We start from the raw sequence: 26394 nt of genomic DNA on the forward strand, positions 1-26394 counted from the left end.
CGTCTCACACCAGGGGTTGGAGATGGATCCTGGCAAGGTGCAGGATGTGCTGCAATGGCAGGCGCCCCGCCAGCAATTACAATCTTTGCTGAGCTTTGCCAATTTTTATTGGGACTTTATTTCTGACTTTGCACAATTGGCACTCTCCCTTACCAACCTGTTGTGCACCAAAGACAAGGGGGCTGCTGCTGTAAAGCCAGGGGCTCCCCTCCTCAGCTGGCTTTTCAGGCACTCAAGCAGGCATTTACCTCCGAACCCATCCTGCACTGTGGCGACCCCTCTAAACCCTTTGTCATTCATGTGGATGCTTCAGACAAAGCGATGGGCTCAGCGCTCCTACCGAAGGGGGAGGAGGGGAAGCTACATCCCTGCACCTGCCTTTCTTGTAAATTTCCGGGGGCTGAATGGAACTGGACGGTGGGGGATAAGGAAACGGGGGCCATTAAGTGAGCTTTGGCCACTTGGCGCCACTGGCTTGAAGGGGCCGCCCATCCCTTTGAAGGGTGGACTGGCCATAAAAACCTTGCAGTGTTACATGTCCCAGAGAAACTTTCAGCCAAGCAGCTGTGGTGGGTGGACTTCATGCTCCATTTCTTCCCAGGGAGCAAGGCTCTGATTGGATCTTAGGGGGGAAAGTTTTTACAGTAAACATTGTGCGACTGTGGAATCAGCTGCCTTGGGAGGTGGGGGGAGCTCCCCCTCACCCACAGCCTTTAAACAGTGGCAGGATGAACACTTGTCAGGGATGCTCCAGACTGGTCCTGCATTGAGCGAGTTTGGACTAGATGGCCTGTATGGCCCCTTCCGACTCTGGGATTCTGTGACCACCCACGTCCATGTGAGCCTCTGGACTTCTGCAGAGCCCCGCCTCCTGCACTCCCATCTGAGCCACCTGAGAAGGACCTGGCTGGCTGTGGTGCTGAAGCTTTGAAACTCCCCCCAGGGAGATTTATCTGTCGCCTTGGATCTTTGACTTCTTTCAGTGTATAAAGACTGGGGGGGTTGGCTTCTCTTGCTAATTATTAGTCCTCCTTCCTGTAGGTGTGCCTATGTGTTTAGATGCTTGATTTAATTATTTTAAATATTTTATAAGTATTTGTACTGTAAATTTTTTATTTGTATTTATTTATTTTAAAATTTGTACCCCACCCTTCCCCAAGGGGCTCGGGGTGGGGTAAAAAGGCCATGGCCCTTGTCGAGGCCAGCCAGGTTGTTTTCGGGCCAGGGATTTCTAGGAGGTTTCCCTCCAAGGAGCAGAGGGACCTACTAGGGCAGTATGGGGAGAGAGGCGGTCCTTAAGGTATGTGGTTCCAAGACCACTTGTGGCCTTAAAGGTAAAAACCTTTCAATACCTTGAAAATAACCCAGTACTCGATAGGCAGCCAATGGAGGTGGGAAAGGACAGGTGTTACGTGGTTCCTACTCGAGGTTCCAACTAGGAGCCTCGTGGCTGCGTGCTAGACTAGTTTCAACTTCTGGATTAGATTCAAGGGCAGGCCAGCATGGAGTGAGTTACAATAATCCAGTCTGGAGGTGACCGTTGCGTGGATCACCGTGGCCAGATCAGAACGGGAGAGATGAGGAGCCAACTGTCTTGCCTGGCTAAGATGGTAAAATGCAGTCTGGGCTGTTTTGGCGACCTGGGCCTCCAGGGAAATCCTAGAGTCCAGGATAACCCCCAGACTAGTCACTGACTAGGCCTGTGGTGGCGAACCTTTGGCACTCCAGATGTTATGGACTACAATTCCCATCAGCCCCTGTCAGCATGGTCAATTGACCATGCTGGCAGGGGCTGATGGGAATTGTATTCCATGACATCTGGAGTGCCAAAGGATCACGGGGAGATGCTGGCCAACTTTAGTCTGCCTGTGCTGGACAGCGAGACCTTACGTTTGGCCTAGTCCAGTGGTGGCGAACCACCACTGGACTAGGCTGATGGGAATTGTATTCCATGACATCTGGAGTGCCAGTGGTGGTTCGCCACCACTGGACTAGGCCAAACGTAAGGTCTCGCTGTCCAGCACAGGCAGACTAAAGTTGGCCAGCATCTCCCCGTGATCCACCCACGGGACCTCCGTCTTTGCTGGTTTCAGTTTTAACCTTCTAGCTCTTAACCCACCAGCCACAGCTTCCAATCACCGCTGGAGAGTCCAGCTGGCTTGCCAGCTGGGTGTCATCTGCATACTGATGGCACCATGGCCAAATCCTTTTTTAATGTTTGAAAATGTTGCCTTGGGGACCTCTTGTTGGGCAAAAATGCAACATAGAAAATAAATGAATGTCCAGTGGATGGCAGAATGAACACCACATAATTCCCAAGTGAAACTGGGTTGTTGTGGGGGCTTTTTGGCCATCAAGTAGCAGCTGACTTATAGTGACCTTAGAACGTTTGCAAGGCAAGAGGCGTTGAGAGTGGTTTGTGTCCTGACCCTGGACTTCCTGGGTGGTCTCCCACCCAAGGACTCACCAAGGCCGGCCCTGCTGAGCTTCTGAGATCTGAGAAGACTGGGCTAGCCGGGCAGTCAAGGTCAGAGCATTCACATGAAGCCATTTAACAAACTAGAATATTGATAAATGTTAGGCCACCTAAAGGGCAAGAAAATACTGGGGGGCGGGGGAATCATACTTCATGGGTAGTTTTAGGGCAGCCTTGCAAATGAGTCCGTGGACGTTGGAAGCGTACAAGCACTTTTCCTAGTTGACAAACATACTACAGTCATTTCAGACCTACAAGAGAAGAACCAGGACTTCACTGCAAGCTTTCTTGCCTTATTCTCATTTCCTCCAGCAAAGTTACGTTTAAAGCCGTAATCCTTTGTTGCTTTCCCTGAACTATTATTGTACATTTAATACTAAAATTATGCTGACTTTTGAACAGAGCTCTGATGATGAAGATTCTTCTGGGAAGGGGAGAAACAGGCCTATAACCATCCATGCAGCAGAGCTTCCGAACTCAGTTGAAGTCCTGGAGAGCTTTCGATTGGCTCGGGAGAGTTGGGAGCTGCTTCACTCGCTGGAGATGCTGGATAAGGGTAAGTTTCAAAAAACTCAGAACACCATCCACATAATGCCTGCTCTGGGGGCCAACCAGATGACACATGAGCGCACTTGCTTCTGAATTCACCAGAGTGCGTCTTCATGCTGGATGCCCTCCCCCCGTCCAGTATGGAAAAGGAAGATGCTAGGACAAGAGTACCAAGTCCTGTTGTAGTCTGCTTCTGCAATGTGCTCAAATGTTAGATGCAAAATGTTAGATGCTGGTTTCGAATAACCCCCAGTTTTGTTTTTAATGAGCAAGGGTCTATAAAATAGAGACGTTCCCCAGAAAGCAGGAATGTCACCAAATGGCCCTTGTGCCTCTCTGCCTGTTGAGACTGAAAACCTCTTTTCAAGAGCAAGCGAAGAAAATAGCCATGATTGCGGTAACTTGGGAGACAGATCTACTGCGCGGTCCCGGTGGGGGAGAGCTGCAGTGTGGCAGGAACACCAAAGGGACTCTGGGCAGCATAAGGAGGAGGGCCGTTATTCCTCCTGCCACCTGAGGAGCTCCATCCAGGAAGAAAACCTGAACACCGACGTTTTTGTGGCTTAAGTTTAATGGCCGCACCGGGGGCATTCCCAGGAAGAAGGCCCAGTGGAAGTCAGCCATAGCTGACCCCACCCCCTGGAATAACCCCCCAGTCGCACCTTCCTCCCAGTTTGCCCTCCCTATTGGCAAAAGAGCTACAGTGGGGTAGTCAAATACGCCAGCACACCCCTATGCCAGCTCCTAAATTTCTTGCTTCAGGATTGGGATGCCTGGATGTTACATGAGGTATGACATCTAGTATGTAATTTTACCTCATGTTGCATTCTTGCAGACAAAGACTATTTCTGGTCATAGTCATTATACTGGGAGATGAGTTTTAGAAGTTTTAAGGTGCTGCATGAGGTATAAAGCCAACAGAGTCTGACTTAATACCTCATGTTAAAACATCCAGGCACACTCTCTTGATATCATGTTATTCTCCTTTCCAGTGGAATTCAGGAATCATAAAAGTATAAAGATGTTGTCAGTCATGCAAAAGAAAAAAAATCTAACAAATACAATTCCTGTATCTTCCTGAATGAATGAATTTGTTCATTGCTTAAAGCCAAAGGCCATCCCAATACATTTTTGTTAAAAAGTAGATGGATGGAATCATAGAATCAGTTGGAAGAGACCACAAGGGCCATCAAGTCCAACCCACTGCCATGCAGGAACACACAATCAAAGCACAGATGGGCCTCTGTTTAAAAACCTCCAAAGAAGGAGACTCCACTACACTCTGAGGAAGTGTATTCCACTGTTGAACAGCCCCTACTGTCAGGAAATTCCTCCTAATGTTTAGATGGAATCTCTTTCCCTGCACCTTGAACCCATTGCTCTGTTTCCTAGTCTCTGGAGCAGCAGGAAACAAGCTTGCTCCCACAATGTCAGAATCCCCAAAACAGCAACAAACTCATGTAAAAGAACAGTAGTTTATTGATGAGGATCTTCCCTGGCTAAAGCCAGAACTGGGATTTGCCTGCGCAAACCCCTACAGTTAAAGCAGGGTGCAACCCCCCCTCCCCCCCCCCGCATTGTGGGAATGCCCGCCAAAAGAGCTGCAAATGAGATAACAGTGAAGACAGCCAGGCACTGACCTTGGAGAGCACCTGGTACTATATAGCATCACACAAAAGACAGAGAAAAGTCAGTTAGAAATGCAATTAACCCATTCCACCACCCCCAACAGCCAGAAAGCAGCAAAAGCAAACCCCAAAATAAACATGCCTCCCGGCACACTTCAACATGACAACCCTTCAAATATTTAAACATAGCTATCTGTAACAAACAGACTGAGTCCAGGCAAAGTAACTTCAAACAGTTCTTTATTCACTGGCTGAGACAGATCCGTAGGCAAGGCAGGAGAGCTCTGGGCTGCCAGAGTTCAATCAGAAGTATAAAACCAGACAGTACCTCCCATAGATATCATAAACAGAGAGAGTTCACACAGAAAGAAGCACATTGGAAGATAGCACACAGACTGGCATATCTCAGCCCAGCTCGAAATCCAGGCAAACTGCCAACGGAAGAGTTGGCGTGCAGAGTCAGGTGGGAACCAAGGCCAAAACACCCGGCACTTGACACTATCATGTCACCTCTTTAACCTTCTCTTTACCATACTAAACATACCCAGCTCCTTAAGTCTCTCCTCACAGGGCATGGATTCCAGACCTTTTACCATTTTGATTGCCCTCCTCTGGACTCGTTCCAGATTGTCAATATCCTTCTTGGGGCGTTTTCTTTTATTCTCCCTGAGGTTTGGATAGATCATTTTGCGAAGCTGTTCCAAAAGGAAGAGACCAGTAACATTTATCATCCATCTCCATCATTAGACGATTCCAAATGGCCTCCTGTTACAACTCAGGAAATCATGGACTAATAACTGAATTGAAACCCCGTAAAGCCTCTGGCCCAGATATAATTTCCCCAGAGATACTGAAGTCGCATATAGAGTGGTGGGCACCCCTTTTATCCAATCTATTCACCCAAATCAATGACTCAGGCCTCATTCCTAAGCCTTGGCTATCTGCAGTCATTGTACCTATTTATAAAAAAGGTGACCCATCGGATCCTGCCAACTTCCGCCCAATTAGTTTGACATCAGCCATTGGGAAAATATATGCTAAGACACTTCTACCCAAACTACAGGCCTGGACGATTCATCAGAACATCATTGGCCCAGAGCAAATAGGCTTCACGAGGGGGAAATCCACGTTACACCATGCTATGCTTCTTACGCATTTGGTTAATAAATACTCCAAAAGTCAATGAAGCAAACTTTATGCTGCCTTCATTGATTTGAAGGCAGCTTTTGACACAGTCTCTAGAGAACGTCTTTGGAATAAATTGGCTATACAAGGAATAGACAATAAACTTCTTTTTTCTAATCAGGCAACTTTATACCAACACAAACTGCAGAGTTAAGTCCTCACGTGAAGGTCTCATGACTGATTCTATTTCTACCTTTAAAGGTGTGAGGCAAGGCAGCACCAACCCTTTTCAATTTATTTTTGAGTGACCTTCTTTAATGCCTAATAAAGGTCTTTGAACTTGAACTTGAACTTGACCTTCCATCAGCCTTATTGGAAATTAACAACCATGCCCCTAAATTAGGCTCAAGGCATATTCCAATACTTCTATATGCTGATGATACCATCCTTCTATCTCGCTCAAAAGTTGGACTTAGTCGACTGCTGAATAGATGTGGGCAGTACTGTACAGATAAGGGACTAGTCATCAATTATCAAAAGACCAAGATTTTGATCTTTGCCAAACAATAAAAAAACATAACTGGGCGATTAATAAAGTGCCAGTGGAGCAGGTTAACCAATACAAATATCTTGGAATTACATTTTCTTATAACCTCTCCTGGTTACCCCACAAAAAAGCTGCTATTGCAGCTGCTACCATCAGTTATTCTGCCATTGCACGCTTCTTTTATGGAAAGGGCCACTCCCTTGTCCCAGCAGCACTAAAATCTTTAACTCTAAGATAGAAGCGCAGTTACTTTATGGAGTACCTATCTGGCTCCAAGCAGTTGATGACTCCTTGAATACTGTCCAATCCAAATTTTTCCGTAAAATTATGGGCCTGCCAAATTGTGTACCGTATGCGGCCCTCTGTTTAGAACTGGGCCAAAATTCATTAGTTTATAGGGCTGGGTTGAGAGCTTTTAAATTTTGGCTTCGCCTGCATTTCTCGCATGATGAGCACTCGCTGATTCACCTACTTTTGTCTGATACTCAGGCTAATCCATGGTTCTCTCTGATCGAAAGAAAGATTGAATCACTTGGTATATCTCTCGACTCGCTTTTCCCGCTATCTAGTTCAGAATCCTACAATCAATAATTTATATTCTATCTTAAACCTTTGTATTTGTATACCTTTTATCTCATGTCTTTTATTGTGTTATGATTATTGTTATGCCAAATAAAGGCTTATTATTATTAATATCCTTCTTGAATTGCAGTGCCCAGAACTGAACACAGTATTCCAGGTGCGGTCTGACCGATGCAGAGTAGAGTGGTACAATTACTTCCATAGATGCATCCCAGAATTGCATTGGCTTTCTTGGCTGCCGCATCACACTGCTGACTCATGTTCACCTTGTGGTCTACTAAGATTCCCAGATCCCTTTCACGTATAGTGTTGTCAAGTCAGGTGTCACAGTTCATTTTGTAAGCTTTGACCCAGCTCTAATCTGTCCAGGTCATTTTGAATCCTGACTCTGTCATCCTAATTTGGAGTCATCTGCAGATTTGAATAGTGTGCCCTCTATTTTATCATCCAAGTCATTGATTAAAATCTTGAACAGGACTGGGCCCAGGACAGAACCCTGTGGCACCCCACTAGTCACTTCTCCACAGGAAGTGGTCCGCCCACTTTTGAAAAGACCATTGTTAGATCCAGCAGATCTGGCCAATTACTGACCCGTTTCGAATCTTTCATTTCTGGGGAAGGTAATTGAGAGAGTGGTGTTGGAGCAGCTTCAGGGCTTTCTGGAGGACACACGGGCTTTTGATCCCTTCCAGTCTGGCTTCCGTGCTGGGCATGGGACGGAGACTGTCCTCGTCGCTGTCACAGATACTGTAAGGAATTCCAAAGAGCAGAAATAAAAAGGCTTTTTGATTATAAGTCCGTTTATTCAGACATCCTGGAAAGCACACACACACGACATGGCAGGAATGAGCAACCCCGCTCAAACAACAGGTTATAATGCTGACTACCCATCCCCCCGGCTCCGTTCTCATGAGAACGGAATTCTACTATGCGAAAGCGAGATAAGCATTCTCACAAGGTTGGTGCAGGTCCTGGCCGGACGCCCGGCCAAAAGAATCTCCGTCAAGGCCAGGTTAGGCTGTAAGGGAAACAAGAACGACTGAGATCCTTACACTCTGCCTCTCCTAAAAGAAATCTCCCCTTTTTTCCCCCTCCCCCGGTTTGTCCGGAAAAGCTTGGTGAAATGCAGCAATTAAAGAGGGGGCATCGATATTCTCCTTATACACCCATTGATTATGGCCAGAAGAATAGCCAACCCATGACACTAGATATTGTAGACGTTTGCGAAAGAAGCGAGAGTCCAGGATAGCATCTATTTCATAATGCTTGTGTCCATCAATTATAACTGGCGGGGTGTCTCCGGAGGGTCGTGCCAGGCATCTGAAGCGGGAGCCTCCTTGAGCAAGCTGGAATGAAAGACGGGATGAATGTTACTTAGTGAATTAGGCAGATCTAAGCGAGCAGTAACATCATTGATCACTTTTGTAATCCGAAAGGGACCCACAAATTTCTTGCCAAGTTTTGAATATTTGTGCACGTCTGGAAGGTTTTTAGTGGACAAATAAACCCAGGCCCCAACACGTAAGGGGAATTCTGAGCGGTGTTTATCTGCCTGAAACTTTTGGGCTTCTTGAGCCTGTTTTAAGGTAGACTGAACTGTTTTCCAGCCTTCAACTAGTGACAAAATCCATTGATTGAATTCTGGTGGCTGCAATACCTCCGCCGGCAGCTGGGGCAACGGCGGGAAGGATCGACCAGAGACTACTTCAAATGGGGTTTTCTGCGTACTGCTATGAATTGCATTATTGTAAGCATACTCTGCGAAGGGAAGCAATTCACACCAGTTGTCCTGATGGTAGTTTGTATAACAACGTGAAATATTGCTCTAGTGTTCTGTTCGGTCCGCTCACTTTGCCCGGCCACTTTGGAACGTAGGGGCGGCAACTGCTGGTGTGGTTCCCAATAACTCCAGAAAAGCCTTCCAAAACCGAGAAATGAATTGGGGGGCCACGATCCGATACCACCTTCTCAGGAGAGGAATGCAGGCGGTAGATGTGTTGAATGAACAACCGGGCTAGTTTGGGAGCTGAAGGTATGGTGGTGCAAGGAATGAAATGCGCTTGTTTGGAAAAGAGATCCACCACCACCCACAAAACAGTGTTCCCGTGACTGTCCGCAAGTCAGTGATAAAATCCATTGAAATAACCTGCCAGGGTCGGGAGGCAACGGGGATAGGTTTCAGTAATCCATGAGGCTTCCCGGTATTGACTTGGCCTCCGCACATATGGAACACCCTTTAATGTAAGACTCAAACGTCCTTGGCGCATAGAGCGCCACCAAAACTGGCGGCGGGCTAGATGAAGGGTTTTCACAAACCCGGCGCTCCAGCCTGACGCAGCATCATGGCATGCTTGAAGAACCTGCTTTCGAAGGGGAGGAGGAACGTACCAACACCCCTTTTCCAGACACCATCCCTCCAAGCGTAGCTGTGCATCTTTTCCTCTGTTGGTAGCTGCGTAATCCCGCCTCGCTTGAATTCCTGGAGGAAGGGGGAGACGATGGCTGGGATGGGCGCAGGGGGGGGAGACGTAGAGGATTGTGAGCGGGTGACAGCCAATCCTAGCTGGGAGGGAGAGAGAACGGTACGTGGAATATCCCGTAGGGATGTGTCCCCCCCTCCCCGGGGAGGCGGGACAACGCATCAGCCAGCTTATTGCTTTTACCAGGAAAAAAATGGACCGTAAAGGAAAAGCGAGAGAAAAAATCAGCCCAACGTAATTGTTTAGCGGACATTTTGAGGGGTGTGGAAAGCGCAGCCAGATTTTTATGATCCGACCAGACTTGAAAGGGGTGCTTGGCTCCTTCCAACCAATGGCGCCAAGTGCTCAACGCAAGTTTGATGGCAGCGGTTTCCTTATCTCCGACAGTCCAGTTTAGTTCGGGACCAGAATTTTTTTTGGATAAATAAGCACACGGTACCAATTTATTGTCTTTATTTTTCTGCAAGAGGGCAGCTTCAGCGTTTCTGTCCTAAGCATCCACTTGAACGATGAAAGGAAGCTCCGGGTCGGGATGTGTCAGAATTGGTTCAGTTGTGAAAGCTGTTTTCCAGCTGCTGGAACGCTTAATTGGCATTCCTGCGACCAGGGGAGGGCCCGGGCTTGGCCGCACGCCCTTTCCTTTAGTGCGTAAAGATCAGTGAGCGGTAAAGGCAAGTTTGGCAAAATGGGAATGAAGTCACGATAGAAGTTAGCAAAGCCTAAGAAAGACTGCAATTCCCTTCTATTGGTGGGGGCAGGCCAGTCAACCACTGCGCCACTTTAGCCGGTCCATTTCTAGACCGGCCAGAGGATATTCGAGCAGCCCAGGTAGTCTATGGAGGATTGGTGAAAACAGCACTTTGACAACTTGGCAAAGAGGGAGTTATCAAGTAAACGTTGTAAAACTTCCCGGACTAAAGCCTCATGTTCTTCCAGGGTCTGTGAGTAAATCAAAACATCATCCAAATATACGACTACCTCCTTGTACAACAAATCATGTAATACTTCGTTTATGAGGGCCATGAAGGCCCCTGGGGCCCCAGCTAATCCGAAGGGCATTATTAAATATTCATATTGCCCGAATTTGGTATTAAATGCTGTTAAATGTTCGTACCCTTCCGCGATGCGGACACGATAATAAGCTTCCCGCAAATCCAATTTGGTAAAAATCCGGCCTTTGCCTAGGGCATCCAAGAGGTCCTTTATTAAGGGCAAAGGATATTTGTTGGAGATGGAAACAGCATTTAGTCCACGATAATCAGTACAAAGTCTTAACGAACCGTCTTTTTTCTTAACGAATAAAACAGGGGCGGCATGGGTGTGTTTTGTGGCTCGCCGTATGAATCCGCGTAAAATTTTTATCTAAGAAGGCGCGGAGCTCCTTTTCCTCGGTGGGACTCATGCGATAGATCCTACCCTTAGGTAATTGAGCTCCGGGTTGTAGCAGGATCTTGCAATCGGTATCTCTATGGGGGGGAAGTTGATCGCACTCCTGTTCCTGGAAAACCCTGGATAGGTCTTGATACGCCTTTGGGATTTCTACAGCAAGGGGAGCCGACAGTGCATTGAAAGCTGTAGCGATCGTTGCTTCCCCCTCCCCTACCGATGGATCTTCCCCCCCATCTATGTGATCTCCGCAGGGGGGATCTGAGAATTGAAGGATTCGTTCCTTCCAAACGAAGGTTGGTTCGTGTAAAAGTAGCCATGGCATACCTAATACAATGGAGTGCTTTGCAACTGGAGCAAGAATGAAACTAATCTTTTCCCAATGATCGTTGCAACGGAGAAGCACCGGTTGGGTTTTGAACCGGGCCGGACCCTCACCTCCCAGTGGGCTACCATCCATTTGGGTGAAAGGAATGGGCTTCACCAAGGGAACTCAGTCTAAACCGAGTTCCTCGGCCACTTGCGGTCTCATAAGACAGTGGGAGCAACCTGAGTCCACAAGTGCAGAGGCCAAAATACGTGTACGTTTACTTGGGTTGGCTAAGGAAGTCAAAATAGTAATGGGCGCGCTGCCTTCACTCACCGCATCAGGGGAAGGATTAAGATCTACGGGTGCCGCTGAAAGACTAAGTGCAGTTTCTTCCTCTTCGACCTCCTCATCAAAAGTAGCTTTGGACGATCCTTGAGTTGGCAGGCTGGATTTGCGTGGAGGCTTGGCAGAAGGAGTGCGGGCCCCCGGGAGGGGAGGCTTCTGCTTCTTCGGGCAGTTGGCAACCAGGTGGCCAGGACCTCCGCAGTAAAGGCACAATCCCAAACGGCGACGGTGTTCCGACGTGGTCTCGGCCGCTACGGCCGGGCTTGGTTTTCTAGCGGCCGGCGCAGGCGTTTTGGCTGGTTTCGGGCGTGGGCGGCCTCCAGCGCGGGCATAGGCAAGACGGGCAGCAACCTGCGAGCCGAGTTCGATCCAATCCGCAAGCGTTTGCGGGATCCGAATAAGGATCACTGTTTCACGAAGTTTAATATCCATAGCTTCGAAAAAATACTCGCATTTCATGCGCTCAGGCCAGTCCGGAGGAAGTCTACTGGCTGCTGCGCGGAATTCACGGGCAAAATCAGCAAAGGAGCGGTTGCCCTGTTGGATGGTCTTTACTGTACGGATGGCATCGTTTTCAGCATTGGGATCTTGGAACCGAATGCTAACGCTTGGAGGAAGCCCGCTACCGTGCGGGTATCGTCCCCCTGCAATTCATAAAGAGTAACAAACCACTCAGCGGCTACCCCATCCAACACCGACCCAATGTCTCGTATTTTTTCGCGTTCAGAACGATATAGATCATGAAATTCTTGCATATGGGCATCGAGTTGCAGGATGAAGTAAGGAAGTTTAGATGCGGTGCCATCAAAACGAGCTGGGATGGGGGGTCTGTAGAACCCTCTTTCAATCGCTCTAGGTGCGTGTTGGGGTAATTGCTGCATGTAACCTGGTTGTTGTACTGGATAGTGTAGGGGCCCTGGAGGAGCAGGGGGTTGAGGAGGTGCCCTAAGTTGAAGAGCTGGAACCGGGCCACAGAGGCGCCAGCCCGGCGGGGCCGCCCGGTGCGGGGTGAAGGTGTAGGCACCAACTGGGGCTCTAACCAACGTCTCACGTTGCCGTCGTAGAGTTTGCTCCCGTTCAGCCAATTCCCTTTCCTTGCGTGTTAAGGCATCTTGGTGCGCGTGCAAAGCTGCCCTCTCTCGATCCAATTTGGCTCGTTCGTCTCGTTGAATGGCTAAAGTCAGTTCATTCTGGGTTTGGATGGCTTTGATGCTTTCGCGCTGGCGCTGTAAATCCAGTTTGGACTGATCCAGTACTTTGTCATGAATCGTCAGATTCTGTCGATACTGTTGACGCAACGCTTCTCTTTCACAGTCCAACTCCATTTGGATTTCCTTGCGTTGCTCTTCACGGTCCCGTTGCAGACTTTCGCGCTCCTCTTCCCACAGTTCGCGCTCGCGCTCCCAGGCAAGTTTGGCGTCCCGCAGCATGGCCACCGCATCGTCCCAATTTTCTTTCGAGGGCATAGGTAACGATTCGGGATCGGGATCCAGTTCCTCCTCCGATGGTTTTTCCTCCATGCCTCCGACTGCTCCACGGATTTCACCCATTCGCTCGTTCGCTCCCCGGGTTTGGAACTGCCGAGGTGGTGTGGAACCCTCTTCCGATCATCGATCCAACCCTCGTCATCGTCCCTGCTTCCGCTGTAACTTTGGGACGAGCTCCGGTGCTATGCCATTGCTGATCTTTGGGAATATCATCGAAGTATTTGTCCAGGAACCTTTCAATGGATTCTTGGGTGTCAGCATGAATGGTAGTTAATCCTAACTCCTCAGGGACTGGCTGCATCTGGGGTTTGTAATCCACACGTTGTCGGGTGGAAACAAACCGGTCAACAGGTGCTCGATCCATAGATAGCGCCCCAAAACTCTCATGCATCTCCACACGATCTGACCCATGTCGATCGTCCCAAGGGAAGAGAGGCAGACTCGAACTGGACCGAGGTCGGGAGAGAGTCACCAGCGAAATCGGATCATCCCCCGGATCCTCGGAGTCTGGAAGGGAAGGCTCGAAACCCTCTATGGGGGCTATCGTGCCTTCCACATGGTCAAGAGTACTCAATCTCTGCATGCTAGAACACCAGAGATCCAAACACATTCAAGAGAAAGAAAATGAGTTAGATTCCTGCCATAATGTAAGGAATTCCAAAGAGCAGAAATAAAAAGGCTTTTTGATTATAAGTCCGTTTATTCAGACATCCTGGAAAGCACACACACACGACATGGCAGGAATGAGCAACCCCGCTCAAACAACAGGTTATAATGCTGACTACCCATCCCCCCGGCTCCGTTCTCATGAGAACGGAATTCTACTATGCGAAAGCGAGATAAGCATTCTCACAAGGTTGGTGCAGGTCCTGGCCGGACGCCCGGCCAAAAGAATCTCCGTCAAGGCCAGCTTTGGCTGTAAGGGAAACAAGAACGACTGAGATCCTTACAGATACGCTCCGCATACAACTTGACCGAGGCGGATCGGCGCTGCTGGTATTATTGGATCTTACCGCAGCGTTTGATATGGTCGATCATGACCTTTTGGCCCACCGCCTGCCCGCTTCCGGGGTGCGGGGCACTGTCCTTCAGTGGATTGTCTCGTTTCTCCGGGACCGGAGTCAGCAAGTGTGGTGCAGGGATCAAGCCTCCCAGAAGTGCCCGCTTCATTGCGGTGTGCCTCAGGGAGCGCTGTTGTCCCCGCTGTTGTTTAACATCTATATGCGACCCCTTGCTCAGTTGGTGCGGAGCTTTGGGCTGATCTGTCACCAGTACGCTGATGACACTCAGCTCATTCTGTTGATGGAGGGCGGGGGCAGTCATCGCCCCAGAAGCTCTACAGCACTGTTTGGAGGCGGTTGCTGGATGGTTACAACAGAGCAGGTTAAAACTGAATCCATCAAAGACGGAGATCCTCTGGCTGGGCCGCAGGGGCGGGTTGAGGGATTTCCAACCGCCGGAGTGGGAGGGGGCTTTATTGGCACCGGCCTCCTCTGTTCGCAGCCTGGGGGTCCACCTGGATTCGTCTCTTTCAATGGAGACCCAGGTGGCCCATATAACCCGGGTTGCGTTTTTCCATCTTTGACAGGCCCGGTGGTTGGCCCCTTTCCTCTCCCAGGCGGATCTCGCCACTGTGATCCATGCAACGGTCACCTCTAGGTTAGACTGTTGTAACTCGCGGGCCTCCCCTTGCGTCTGCTTCGGAAGCTGAAGCTGGTCCAGCATGCGGCGGCACGTGTTCTCACAGGTGGTGCCTTTAGAGAACATATCCAACCTGTGCTGCGCCGCCTGCACTGGCTTCCAGTTGAGTTCCGAATCATTCATAAGGTACTTTAAGGCCTTACGCGGCCTGGGACCTTCGTATCTTCGGGACTGTCTTACCCCATATGTCCCTACACGGCCTCTACGTTCGTTAGAGGCCAATTTACTGGTGGTCCCTGGCCCCTCGATGATGTGGCTGGCCTCTACCCGGGCCAGGGTTGTAAAAGCCCTGGCCCCTGCCTGGTGGAACACGCTACCACCAACTATCCGGGCCCTGCGGGCTCTTGGAGAGTTCCGCAGGGCCTGTAAGACTGAATTGTTCCACCGGGCGTTTGGAGGGGCCGGCCGCTGATGCCCCCTCCCCTTTCCCCCTCCTTTTCTTTACATTCTGGGTTCTCCGCTTCTCTGTTTTATTTTCCAGGGTGGATCTATGAAGTTCTGTTTTTATGATTGGATGCCAATATAATATTATTGATTGTTGTTTTAATGGGGTTTTTATTGTAACTATTGTTTTATTGTGTTGTTCACCACCCAGAGCCCTTCGGGGGAGGGGCGGTATATAAAACCAATTATAAATAAATAAATAAATAAATAAATAAGATGAGCCATTGATGAGCACTCTTTGGGTTTGGTCAGTCAACCAATTACAAATCCATCTAACAGTAGCATTGTCCAGTCCACATTTTACTAGCTTACTTGGGTTCATGAACTTTACTAAAACAGCACTCTCTTCGTCCACTAAGCATGTATCAAAAAAATAGATGAGATATGTCTGGCATGTTTTGGTTTTGAGAAACCCATGTTAACTTTTAGTGATCATACTGTTCCCTTCTAAGTGCTTATATCATCTGTCTAATGATCTGCTCCAGAATCTTTCCTGGCATTGATGCCAGGCTGACTGGACAGTAATTGTTTGTGTCCTCTTTCCCCCCCTTTTTGAAGATGGGAATAACATTAGCCCTCTGTCAGAACCCACTGGAACGTCTCCTGTTCTCCAGGAGTTCTCAAAGATTATAGCAAGTAGTCCTGAGATTACTTCTAGCAGTTCTTTTAATACCCTGGGATGTAGCTCATCAGGGCCTGGAGATCTGAATTCATTTGAAGTAGCCAGGTATTCTTGTACTACCTCTTAATTTATTCTGTTCTGAATTTCCTCTACTGTATCTTCTGTTCCATTTTCCCCTGGGTGAGCACTGTTTTATTTTTGAGAAAAGATCAAGGCAAATAAGGTGTTAAGTAGTTCTGCCTTTTCTCAATACCCTGTTAGCATTTTGCCGTCTTGTCTATGCAGTGACCCCAAAGGACAGAGTCAGGATTCAAAATGACCTGGACAGATTAATGAGCTGGGCCAAAGCTTACAAAATGAACTTCAACAGAAGTTCTCCTATCATTTTACTTCCTTTTTTTATAGACATAATTTAAAAAGCCTTTTGTTGTTGTTTTTAACCTCTCTGGCAAGTCTCAGCTCATTGAAAGCTTTTCTGACTTTCTCTCTACACATTCTGCTTATTTGTTTGAATTCCTCTTTGGTGATTTCCCCCCCTTTCCATTTCTCATACATGTCCTTTTAAAAACTTAGCTCAGTTGAAAGGTCTCCATCCTGGTTTCCTTAGACACCACCCATTTTTCCTTCTCATTGGAACTGTTTCAATTTGTGCCTTCAAGATCTCACTTTTAAGAAATTCCCATCTTGGGGAGGCTGGCCACGGAGCTGCCGCCCTTGACACTATTGGATAGAGAGTTCTCTACCCTAATCATCGCAGCCAAGAAAACGTGCTCCCCCCTGTATTTTTCTCTCCCATTTGAACGGGGCCACTTGGCACACTACCTGTATTGCTTAATAAACCCTGTTCAAAGGAGAGCCATAATGCTCGCCAGGTTTAATGTTATGCCTTCTGCCTTTTTACATGGCAGATTTAACAAGTAAGAAAAGGCTAAAAGATTGTGCCCATGAATCTCTGGCCCACCAGTTACTACACTGTCTCAGATTCAAGGAAATCAGATCCAAGTATGTAAATCTTACTCCTTTACGTTTACCCCGTCTCCCCGATTTAATTAGATTACACTACTTGTTGGACAACCCTGATCCTTCTCTCTGTATGATAGTGGCAGACTTTCTCCTGGAAATTACTAAACGGCAGTAGATTTCCTTCGACCTGACATTTATTTCCTGTATTGTATATGCTTTTTAATCTGTTTTTTTTTTATTGTTGTACTGTTGTCTATGCCAATAAAAGGCTTGCTGCTGCTGTTCCAGGAGGGCTTCATCCAACTCTGGCTTAGAGGTCTGTAATAAACCCCCACAATGAGACCACTGCTGTTTTTCTCTCCCTTAATTTTTACCCAGATGCTCTCAATATGGCTTCCAGGATTTATATCATGGACCTGTTCACAGCTGTAACCACCTGATGTATAACACTCCTCCTCCTTTTCTGTTTGATCTATTTCTCTGAAATAGATTATACCCTTCAATAATTACACTTCAATCATGAGGCTCATCCCACCAGGTTTCAGTGATGCCTGTTATACTGTATTTGCTTAGCCGTGTTAAGAGTTCCAAGTTCATCTTTTTTATTTCCCATGCTCTGTGCATTAGTGTAGAGGCATCAAAGGCCACGGTTCATGCCCTCTGGCTGCTTATTTGAGGTTTTATCCCTCACACTGGTGCGTTCATGAACTATTTGTTCAGTTCTCTCCATAACCTTCAGACTATAATCTCCAGCACTTGATGAACTCCTGTCCACTTGAATACTGTCTCCCTCCCCCACATGACTCAGTTTAAAGCCCTTCTGATGAGATTTGTGAGCCTCCTAGCAAAAATGTTCCTACCTACAGGTGTGAGGTGCCACCAATCTCTTGCCAGTAGTCCCTCTTCATAAAATAAAGTAAAATAGGCACCCAATAACAGTAAAATAAAATAGGCATCCAATAAATGTACAGTATTTCATCCTATCTCCGTAACTGAACTCAGACCCGTGCTCTCTGATAACGAATGGTTAGCTCATATGTTCTTGGCAGCCAGGGCAAAAAGTGACAAATTGTATGTAATCAAAGGTTTGGTGTCTGATGGGAGAAAAGACAGTTTATCTAACAGATGATAAATTCTGGTCCTTTATAATAACTTGTCTGGCGTTCGACCGAGCACTTGGTTTTTTTCTGAACATGATATGGAAGGAAAAACATTATTGGTAGAATTCTGCATTTGCAGCACTCTTGTCCTGATGCTTCTCTCTAATTGTCACATTTTGCAGAATTCACAAGAATTTGCGTGTCGTGGAAAACGGACACCTGGCTGTGGTTACGGATCTTCCTCACAGATATGATTATCTATCAGGTAAAAAGTGCCAGAGGACACCTGAGCCGTGTTCAGCCGTAGCAGTGGACCGAAGCATCTTGCATCTTGCTTTGTTCTGTGAGGCCACGTCACGGCCCTTGGTCTGGAGACGGACAAATGGCCACGTGCCTCTGCCTTCATGCTCCAAGCGGCAGAGCCGTCGTGCGCATCAAAAGCAGAGCTGTGTTTGAGAGACTTGAGGGTTATGTTGCAGGTTGCCTGTTGGCTGGAAAATGATCTTCTATGGTTGGTGGAGCATGAATACTCTTTTAACAGTTTGGCTTTTTCCTTTTCCTTTTCAAAAGGGCCAGTATAAAAAAGCTGTAGCCAGTTTGCATCACTTGGCAGCTCTGCAGGGGCCTCACTCTCAGCCACCACAGGCCGCAGGACAAGGGGCGCGAGAAAGCCAGCGAGCCCTGGTCCAGCTGGCCACCTGCCATTTTGCCCTCGGAGAGTATCGGGTAGGTGGCTGTGCTCTTCTTGTAAGTCTCTCCACTTTCCCTCTAGGCCTGTGGCCACAACTGTGGAGGTTCAGGCATGTGCGGTTCAGGCAGGAACGGCCAAGTTCACTCCATGGGGCCTCCCAGCTAACGGGCTTCACCATAGTAGCTTTAACCCCTGGCTACCATTGCTTTAATAAACATAACTGCAAGTACACTTTTGCACTTGTTTTGAAGTAGCTGAAGTAGTTTTGTGACTTTTATCTAACACCCCCTCCCCACCCCAGTCCCCACTTGTGTTAAATGAGGGTCTCTTTTTTGGAGCTCTCGGTGGACACAGGGGCCTGCAGGCCGACCTTTCACTCCTCTGGTGCAGCAGCTGTTCTCTTCCGGAACCGGGTCGAATGGCCAGAACAGCCCCCACTTGGTCTTCTTCCGCTCAGGGCACTATTAAGCAGTTTCATGTCTTCGGAAGATCCCTTCAGCTTCCGGTTCTCTTGCCCGTGCACTGCAGCACTAAGAAAACCAGTCCAGCGCAGAGACGCCTTTCCTCAGGCCATGCTGTCCTTGCAGTGTTGAATTCCCTTTGCTGTGTTGCCTCCTGGCCGCTGCCCTGCTTCCTCACAGTCATTTGGATCCTCCCGTCCTTAATTTTGCTGCCCCCTGGAGGCCAGGCCCTGAGCGGAGCTTTTGCATCTCATCTCTGGCCACTGGTTGACCTCCAGGCAGGCAGGCAGGCAGCCGACTGCCTCTATCCCGAGGAGCCCTGGAGCGGACCAAGTTCTCAGGGGCGCTGCAGTTTGGGGGTGGGGATTCTGGGAAGGGCCTCCTCCATTGTACTGAAGTACTGTCCAGAATTTGGTCTGCAGTTGCAGCCCTCCCAAACTGACTGACGGTGGGGGCCCCACAGCTGGTGTCCTGCCACAAGTCCCTTTGGGGGCCACATATTAACACACCTTGTTGTTTGGTCCTTGAATAAACTGAAACTGTTTGACAGGTATAGTGGGAGTATGCCCATCTGACCTCTAGGCCACGAAGGGCTTCCTTTGTCTGAGGTTTAGTCAGGTGACTCTTTTATATGCCTCTTGCGGCTCTCCAACATCAGCACCTACCCTATATTTCTGGGAAGTGGGCGTGGCCCTTGTCCGTTGGGGCTTGCAGTTCACAGGTGGTTTGTTTCCGCCTTGAAACCGCCACGGCCAGAAGGACAGAGAAGCTGTGAGGCTCCTACCAGGGGTGGGAGCGAGTGTGGCTCTTCGGGTTGAACGCAGCTGCTGCCATGGCTGCCCGTGAGACCTGGCTCGGCTGCTCTGCCGTCGTCCTTCCTCTGCGGGAAGCAGGAAGCTCCTTGGACTGGGGGGACCCAGTTGGGTGGCCTGAATGCAGCTGGGCATCTCCCTGGTCTTCAGGTCCCCTGATGGGGGAGGCGGGCAGTTTCTCCCTCCGACGCTGGGCCCCGCTGCTGGGTTTGAACGGGCTCTCCTCCTCCTCCTCTTGCAGTTCACCTGTGAAAAGCTCCTTGACCTGCTGTGCTCCATGGCCCTGCCCATCCCAGAGGGCACGAAACTCCAGGAAGACCAGCCAAAATTGAAATCAAAATTCAGGAAAGGTAAAGCGCTGATAAGGACTGAGTGACGGACAGCCTTTGAAATCTGTGCTGGGGCTATTTGTAGCAGGCGGAAACGTCACTGCTGAAAAGTAATATTCCCCTCCCCCAGCAGGGGGAAATCGTGCCTGAGGTCACGCATGATAGCGGCCTAATTCCCTTGGCTGTGGATATTTACTCTTATCCTCATGGAAAATCCTGCAAACGACCAGTGGTTGAAAATGTGATCCTCTATAACCTTTCTGCACATTTAATGGGGGGGGGGGGGGCGGCTCTTTTTGAACTTGCTGATTGTGAAAGGGGTGTTTGGGAGTCCTGGGGAAGGGCTGAGAGCAGCAGGCCAGGAGTGACCCGGGGTGTTTTGGTGGCCTCCTGGCCACGAGCAGATCCTCGTGAGGGGGCTGTGCATGGAAGAGAGTGGGGCGCAGCTGGGACTTGGTGTCCTGGTTACCTGCAGCCGGCAAAACAAGACCCTGCAGCACATTCATTCTCCTGTGCATCCGTCTCTTCTCGGGAGAGCGATTGCTCTGCTCTTCTTAGCAGCCTTCTCCCTTCCGGCTGCACTGTTACCCACAGACCAGTGTTACACTCATTAGCACCAGAGGATGGGGGACATCAAGCAGATCTAAAGGGTGGGGGGGGGGGGCTGCTAAATACATTTTTGACAGTGGTGAAACCCTTGAAGGGGGTTGCAGAGGGGGAAGGCAACGCTTGGAGGGAGGGCCGGTTTTTGCCCTGGGGCCTCTGTTTTGGTGCTGCAGCGGGGCCGGCTGCTCCCCTACTGTGATCCACCAGGACTTGGCGGATGGGCTGTTTTATGTTTGCTGCATCCCTGTGATGTGGTTTTGACAGGCCACGTGTACACCTCGGGAGTGCATCTTCGACGTATCAAGTCCCTGATACTAGATTAGTAAATTGCCTGTAAACCAGGAGTGCTAAAAATCAAGCTAACGGCGTCTGACTTGGTGAAGCAGTAGAGCCTCTCCTCTGCTTGAGCCCAGACTTTCCTGCTGGGCTTCTTCCGTTCGGCTGGGAGTGCTGCCGTTGAGGCCGGGCCCTTCCTCCTGCAGGCAAGCGCTCCTGGGCAGGAAGGCCGACCCTCAGAGCAGGATGCTGATTTGCTCGCTTGGCTTCCAGGACGTCCCCGCTTTCCCTGATTTGCACCTCTGGCCAACCTGCCTGGTTGCTTGGCTGTTTGGCCGCTGTTGTAGAGAAATCGGGGCAGCAGGCCTCAGGAGGAGGAAAGTGGTAGGCCTGCCTTCTCTCCTCTCTGGTGCTAAAGTCACACTTGGCCCCTTTGGTGAAGGAACCGCTGTGTGTTTCTTGTGGCAGCCACAGGGGAGGCCAGTGGTCCCTGCTTCTCATCACTGCCAGAGATTTGATATTGCAGCCTCTCCCCCCCCCCCCCCCTCCCCATTTGTCTGTAGTTTCAGAGCTCAGACTCTGGCCGTGCACCAGTGCAGCCGTCCTGCCATATTGCCTGCGGCTCCTGCTGGCTTCTTTCAAGGTAAGTGTTTGTTTTGTTGGTCATGTGAGCCCCAGTCCCTCTTTTGTTGTTCGGTTTCTGGTCTTGGTAGTGGTGGCGTTTAGGGGGAATTCCTCCGAAGGAGACGGCTTCTGCAGCCTCGGTGGACCCAGGTGCAGACGGCTGATGGGGAATCTAGAGATTGCTGATCTTCTCAGAGGCCTGGTGGGGGATTGCTGGACAGAAAACCAAGGACTGGGTGCGAAGGGCTGTGCCCGGGGGGTGGGGGTGGGGGGGCTGGGCTCAGCAAGCACAGGGCCAGCCTCACTGTGAAACGGCTTCTGCAGAATTCTTGTTTGGGAAGGCTTTTTTGGATAGCCTGAATAAACATTATGTGGTTTTAACCCTGACTTGATACATGGAAATCTATGTTAGAGCGCCTCTGTTCTCTCCCGACCACCTCCCCCCAGCTACGAAATTTCACAGGGAAGAGCTGGTTCCACCTTGAATGGGGCACTTCTTGCCAGTTTCTAGCCCAGGCCTGTCAGATCTCTCTATTGGAAACACGTCTTTAGCTTTGACTTTTAAAAAAAATTATTTCCCCTTTCACTTTAAAGGACAGGTATGGAAAATGGCTGGCACTGGCTTGGGAAGGGATTTTTGCCACGTGGGCATCGTGGTATCGTAGCTGTCCCTGGACTTCTGTAGGGCTCGTGCAATAGCTATTTTAGTCAGTAGAAATACAGAGGACTCTCTTGGCATTGTCAGGGTTGCCAAGGCTCCTGTTTAAGACTGATGGTTTTCTGATCTGCCCTGAATGAACATGTCCATTCTGATGATGTGAAGGGCCAAGAGGGAGCCCAGGGCCAGGAAGTCTCTGTTCTGCCAGGAGCCCCCTTGGTGTCCAGCAAAGAAACCTCAAGGGCTGGGGGCCCAAACTGCATTTTGGCTCCTCCTTTGCTAAAAGAGGGATCCGGACATCCTCGGCTGCTTCTTTCCTCTTCCTAATGAATCTGAGCAAGGAGAGGCGCCAACACTCTTGGCCCCTGCAGGAAAACACTGTGCGGCGGCTGCTGTCGTGTTCTCTAGATTCCCAATGAAACAGACTCAATTGCAAACAAAATTCGTTCATTGAGAGAAAGCCCAAAGAGTTGCCTTCTGCACAGGATCACTGTCCAATCTGAAAATGGGCACACACACCCCCCAGCAAAAACTACCTCAGCCCCTCCTCCCAGTCCCAATTATGCAGCAACAGCTCTTCTCAGGCTTGTGTTCCCACCACAAGTCTCAGATAACCACTCTATAGTCCTCACGACACGGTCGCTCCTTAACAAGCACACATAGCCAAACCAGCACGGGCAGTCTGCTCCCTGGGTGCCACATCTCCTGTTCTCACCTGGAAACTCATGACAAGACCAAACAATCAGGTCTTGGCACCTGCATCCCTTTCCTCCTCCCCTCCCCAGAGAGATCCCAGGTGGTGGGTTGGGAAACCTGCCGTTCGTTGCTTCTGCCCACGGGGGGGCTTCTTGCGCTGGGAGGGGGTTTGAGAAAGGGATGCCGACAAGCACTCCGGTTTGGCAAGAGTCAACAGCTGGGAATCCTCCTGATGTGGAGGCCCAGGTCACACACGTAGCAAGAGTGCCATTTCCCCATCTCTACCAGGCTAGGCAGCTGGCCCCCTCCCTCTCCCATGCCAATCTAGCCACACTGATCCATGCAACGGTCACCCCCCAGCTAGACTACTATAACTGGCTGTACGCTGGCCTACCCTTGAGACTGATCTGGAAAGCCAGGCTCCTCACTGGAGCTACAGCAAGAGAACGTATTACTCCCATCTTACATCGGCTGCACTGGCTGCCAGTTGAATTCTGGATCATGTTCAAGGTGTTAGTCTTGACTTTCAAGGCCTTGAGTGGTCTGGAACCCTCATATCTTTGGGACTACATTTCCCCATACCACCCATGAAGGGCCCCTGCCACAAGGACATGAGGCTGGCTTCAACCAGAGCCAGGGCATTCTTGGCCCTGGCTCCAGCCTGGTGGAACTCTCTGTCAACTGGCTCCAGGGCCCGACAAGATCTTAGTTCCACAGGGCCTGTGAGACAGAGATGCTCCGCTGGACCTTCGGCTGAGGCCATCCGTCGTCGCAATATCATCCTGCCGGCCTCGTGACCACTTGCTATCGAGAATATTGTAATCATTGGGTTAACTACGAGCGAGTGCCTGTAATTATATATTCAAACGGTGCCCCCTCCCCGCCCGCCCCCCGTTGTTTAGATCTCACTCCCCCCCCCCCCATCCATCCTTTGGTGGGGGCTTCACGGGCTTGAATGCATGTTGTTTTCATCGGCATCTGCAAAAGTATTCTAGATTTGGTGTCTTCGTTTCATCTTAAATGTTGCATCCTCCTCAGTGTTTTAATGGTTGGAAGCTGCCCTGAGCCTGGTTATGGGCAGAGTAGAACTAGAATTGAATGAATAAAGGCGTCCTTCCCCCACCCCAGTCATGGCAGCCCCCCCTCAACTGAGGCCGGCCCCATCCAAGGGTAGCTTTGAGTGAGCTGCTGCGGGTCTTGAACCACGTGGCCAAGAGATCCATCTCCTGGAAATCCCCACCATTTCCTCTGCCCTGCCCCAGGTGGCCCAGGCCGGCCTGCTCTTGTCACGTCAGGGAAGCGGAGGTTCTGTTGTGTAACGTGTGAAGGGGGTCTTCTTGGACCCACGTGGGCTTGGAGTGCGTTCAGTGTCTCTTTCTTCCCACAGCTGCGAGCCTTCACAGACAACAGGGACGATCTGGCCCTGGGTCACGTCATTGTGTTACTCCAGCATGAATGGCCAAGGGGTGAAAACTTGTTCTTGAAAGCAATCAACAAAGTCTGCCTACAGGGAAGCTTCCAGTATGAAAACTTTTTCAACTACGTGACGAGTATCCTTTTCCCAAAAGACGGCAGAGGCTGCTTTTCCCAGAAAGGCTGTGTTTTCAGAATGGCCAGAGGGAAGAGAGATCTACTCTGTGTGTGTGTGTGTTTGGGGGGGATGGGCTGGCACTGGGCAGTGCTGAGCAAAGGACAGAGAGGGGGAGTTTCGGAGGAGCCTCTGACATTCCGGGACTCCATGCCTCTGCTCGAGGACCCTGTGCTCTGGGTTGGGCGGGGGGAGGGGGGGGGCGGGTGAGCCGTAGTTAACCCAATGGATCTCTTGGCGGTGGCCGCCAAGACTGAGGGGTGTTCTGCGAACGAGGCCAGGAGGAGGAGAGCAGCGATGCCCACTTCTCCCTTCGCCATGGATGTGGGGTGCCAAGAGCAAGGAACCCGCCCCTGAACAGACCGTGAGAGTGTTTCCTTGTTCGCTTTGCTTCCCCTTTGGAACCTGAGCAGTTTTTCCAGATATCGATATGTTGGAAGAGTTTGCCTACTTAAGGACCCCAGAAGGAGGAAAAATTCACCTGGAATTGTTGCCGAATCAGGGGATTTTAATAAAGTACGAGGAGCCTTTTTTCAATCTGTTCCTTGATATGAGATGCCATTTTCTGAGGCGTGACTGATCTCGGGGGCTGCCAGCAATATCGTGGGGCAGGTCCATTAGCTGGTGTGATTTTGGGTTTCGTCTGATTTTTAACTTGCTTCTGCTTTAGGACAGGCCAGCAGTCAATTAATACAAAGCCATGGGGATGCAGGTACTTTTATCTCACCTGGGCATTGAAAGAAGCAGCCAGCCAGTGGCCTGGCCAGTCTCCCAGCACAGTAGGGGAGCGTAAAGGTGCAAAGTGCCCCACACAGGAGGCCTCCCAAAGAACCGGCTGCCTCCAGTGGCTCCGTTGAGATGTGTGGAAGGACCTCTCCTGGCTGGTTGCCCCACGAGTCTCCCATGAAACCTGCCATCATCATGGGGAGGGGATGTGCGGCACTTAATAGTGGAAGCCCTTTTGGACCAGAGCGCTCTTTGTCAGGTACTCGTACGTGGAAGCCCATGACAGTTTGTGCTAAAATGAAACGTTAGTCTTCAGGATGCCACAAGGCTCAGGTTTGCTCTCGGTGCAGCTGGCGGTTAGTCCTCTGGCGAGAGCCACGCACAGCCTTTCGCGGGCACTTCCCCAGGGCTGATCCGATGTCTTTGGCCAGTCAGGAAAGCTGTTCTCCTTCTGCAGCCTGCAGACGTATGGCTCTTACTCTCTAACATAAGCTTGGCAATTTGGTGTTTCTGATGGTTCACACCGATGTAGATTTATCCTCTTGGCTTTCCCTATGGCAGTGGTGGCGAACCTATAGCACTCTAGATGTTGTTGGCCATGCTGGCAGGGGCTGATGGGAATTGTAGTCCATCAACATCTGGAGTGCCATAGGTTTGCCACCACTGCCCTATGGAGTGAAGTGATGACATTTCACTTTGTCCTCTTCTGCCAACATTTGAAGTCTGCCCCAGATTGGACTGGTGAGGATTGTTTGTTTATTCGTTGGTTGAATTTAATATGCTTCTGGGCTCAGGGAGGCTCACATCATAGACATATTTAGAAACGTCTACCAACTGTAATAATAAATATCGTGGGGTGTTGCTCTTCAGTCCAGTGATTTTGCACTCAAGTCCAGCGACAGGTTTCCTAGCAGCTCACACAGCACAACTAGATGAGCTTCTCTTCTGCTGTCCTTTCAGGTGCCTCCCGCTCCTTGTGTATTCAGCCACATGTGTGGTTTTTCTTCATACGTTAAACTTGCTTCTTTGCACTTGAATGTGTCATAGTTGATTTTTGTGAGCCCTGACCATGTGGCAGGAGGAGTATTTTAAACCAGTTCTTATACCCCAACCTTGCAATCTCCCCTCCCCTCCTTCCCTTCCCTTGCATGCCACCCCTCCCCTCCCTCCGCTAGGGTGGGT

General features: G+C 49.8%; 1 protein-coding gene across 4 annotated transcripts in view; it reads left to right on the forward strand.

Moving 5' to 3' along the window:
- INTS10 (integrator complex subunit 10) overlaps positions 1-26394 on the forward strand; it is a 50693-nt gene that overhangs the window by 17466 nt on the left and 6833 nt on the right. For 2 of the 4 annotated variants that reach the window (XM_048510625.1, XM_048510627.1), the window contains exons 10-16: positions 2879-3032; positions 17928-18010; positions 18316-18471; positions 19951-20059; positions 21484-21563; positions 24283-24448; positions 24909-25002. In XM_048510625.1, coding sequence (XP_048366582.1) covers positions 2879-3032; positions 17928-18010; positions 18316-18471; positions 19951-20059; positions 21484-21563; positions 24283-24448; positions 24909-25002 — 842 coding nt within the window. The remainder of the gene's footprint in view (positions 1-2878; positions 3033-17927; positions 18011-18315; positions 18472-19950; positions 20060-21483; positions 21564-24282; positions 24449-24908; positions 25003-26394) is intronic. The other 2 variants (XM_048510626.1, XM_048510628.1) reach the window with 1 other exon arrangement.

The sequence above is a fragment of the Sphaerodactylus townsendi genome, linkage group LG11 (assembly GCF_021028975.2).
Source record: "Sphaerodactylus townsendi isolate TG3544 linkage group LG11, MPM_Stown_v2.3, whole genome shotgun sequence".
NCBI classification, from domain to species: Eukaryota; Metazoa; Chordata; class Lepidosauria; order Squamata; family Sphaerodactylidae; genus Sphaerodactylus; species Sphaerodactylus townsendi.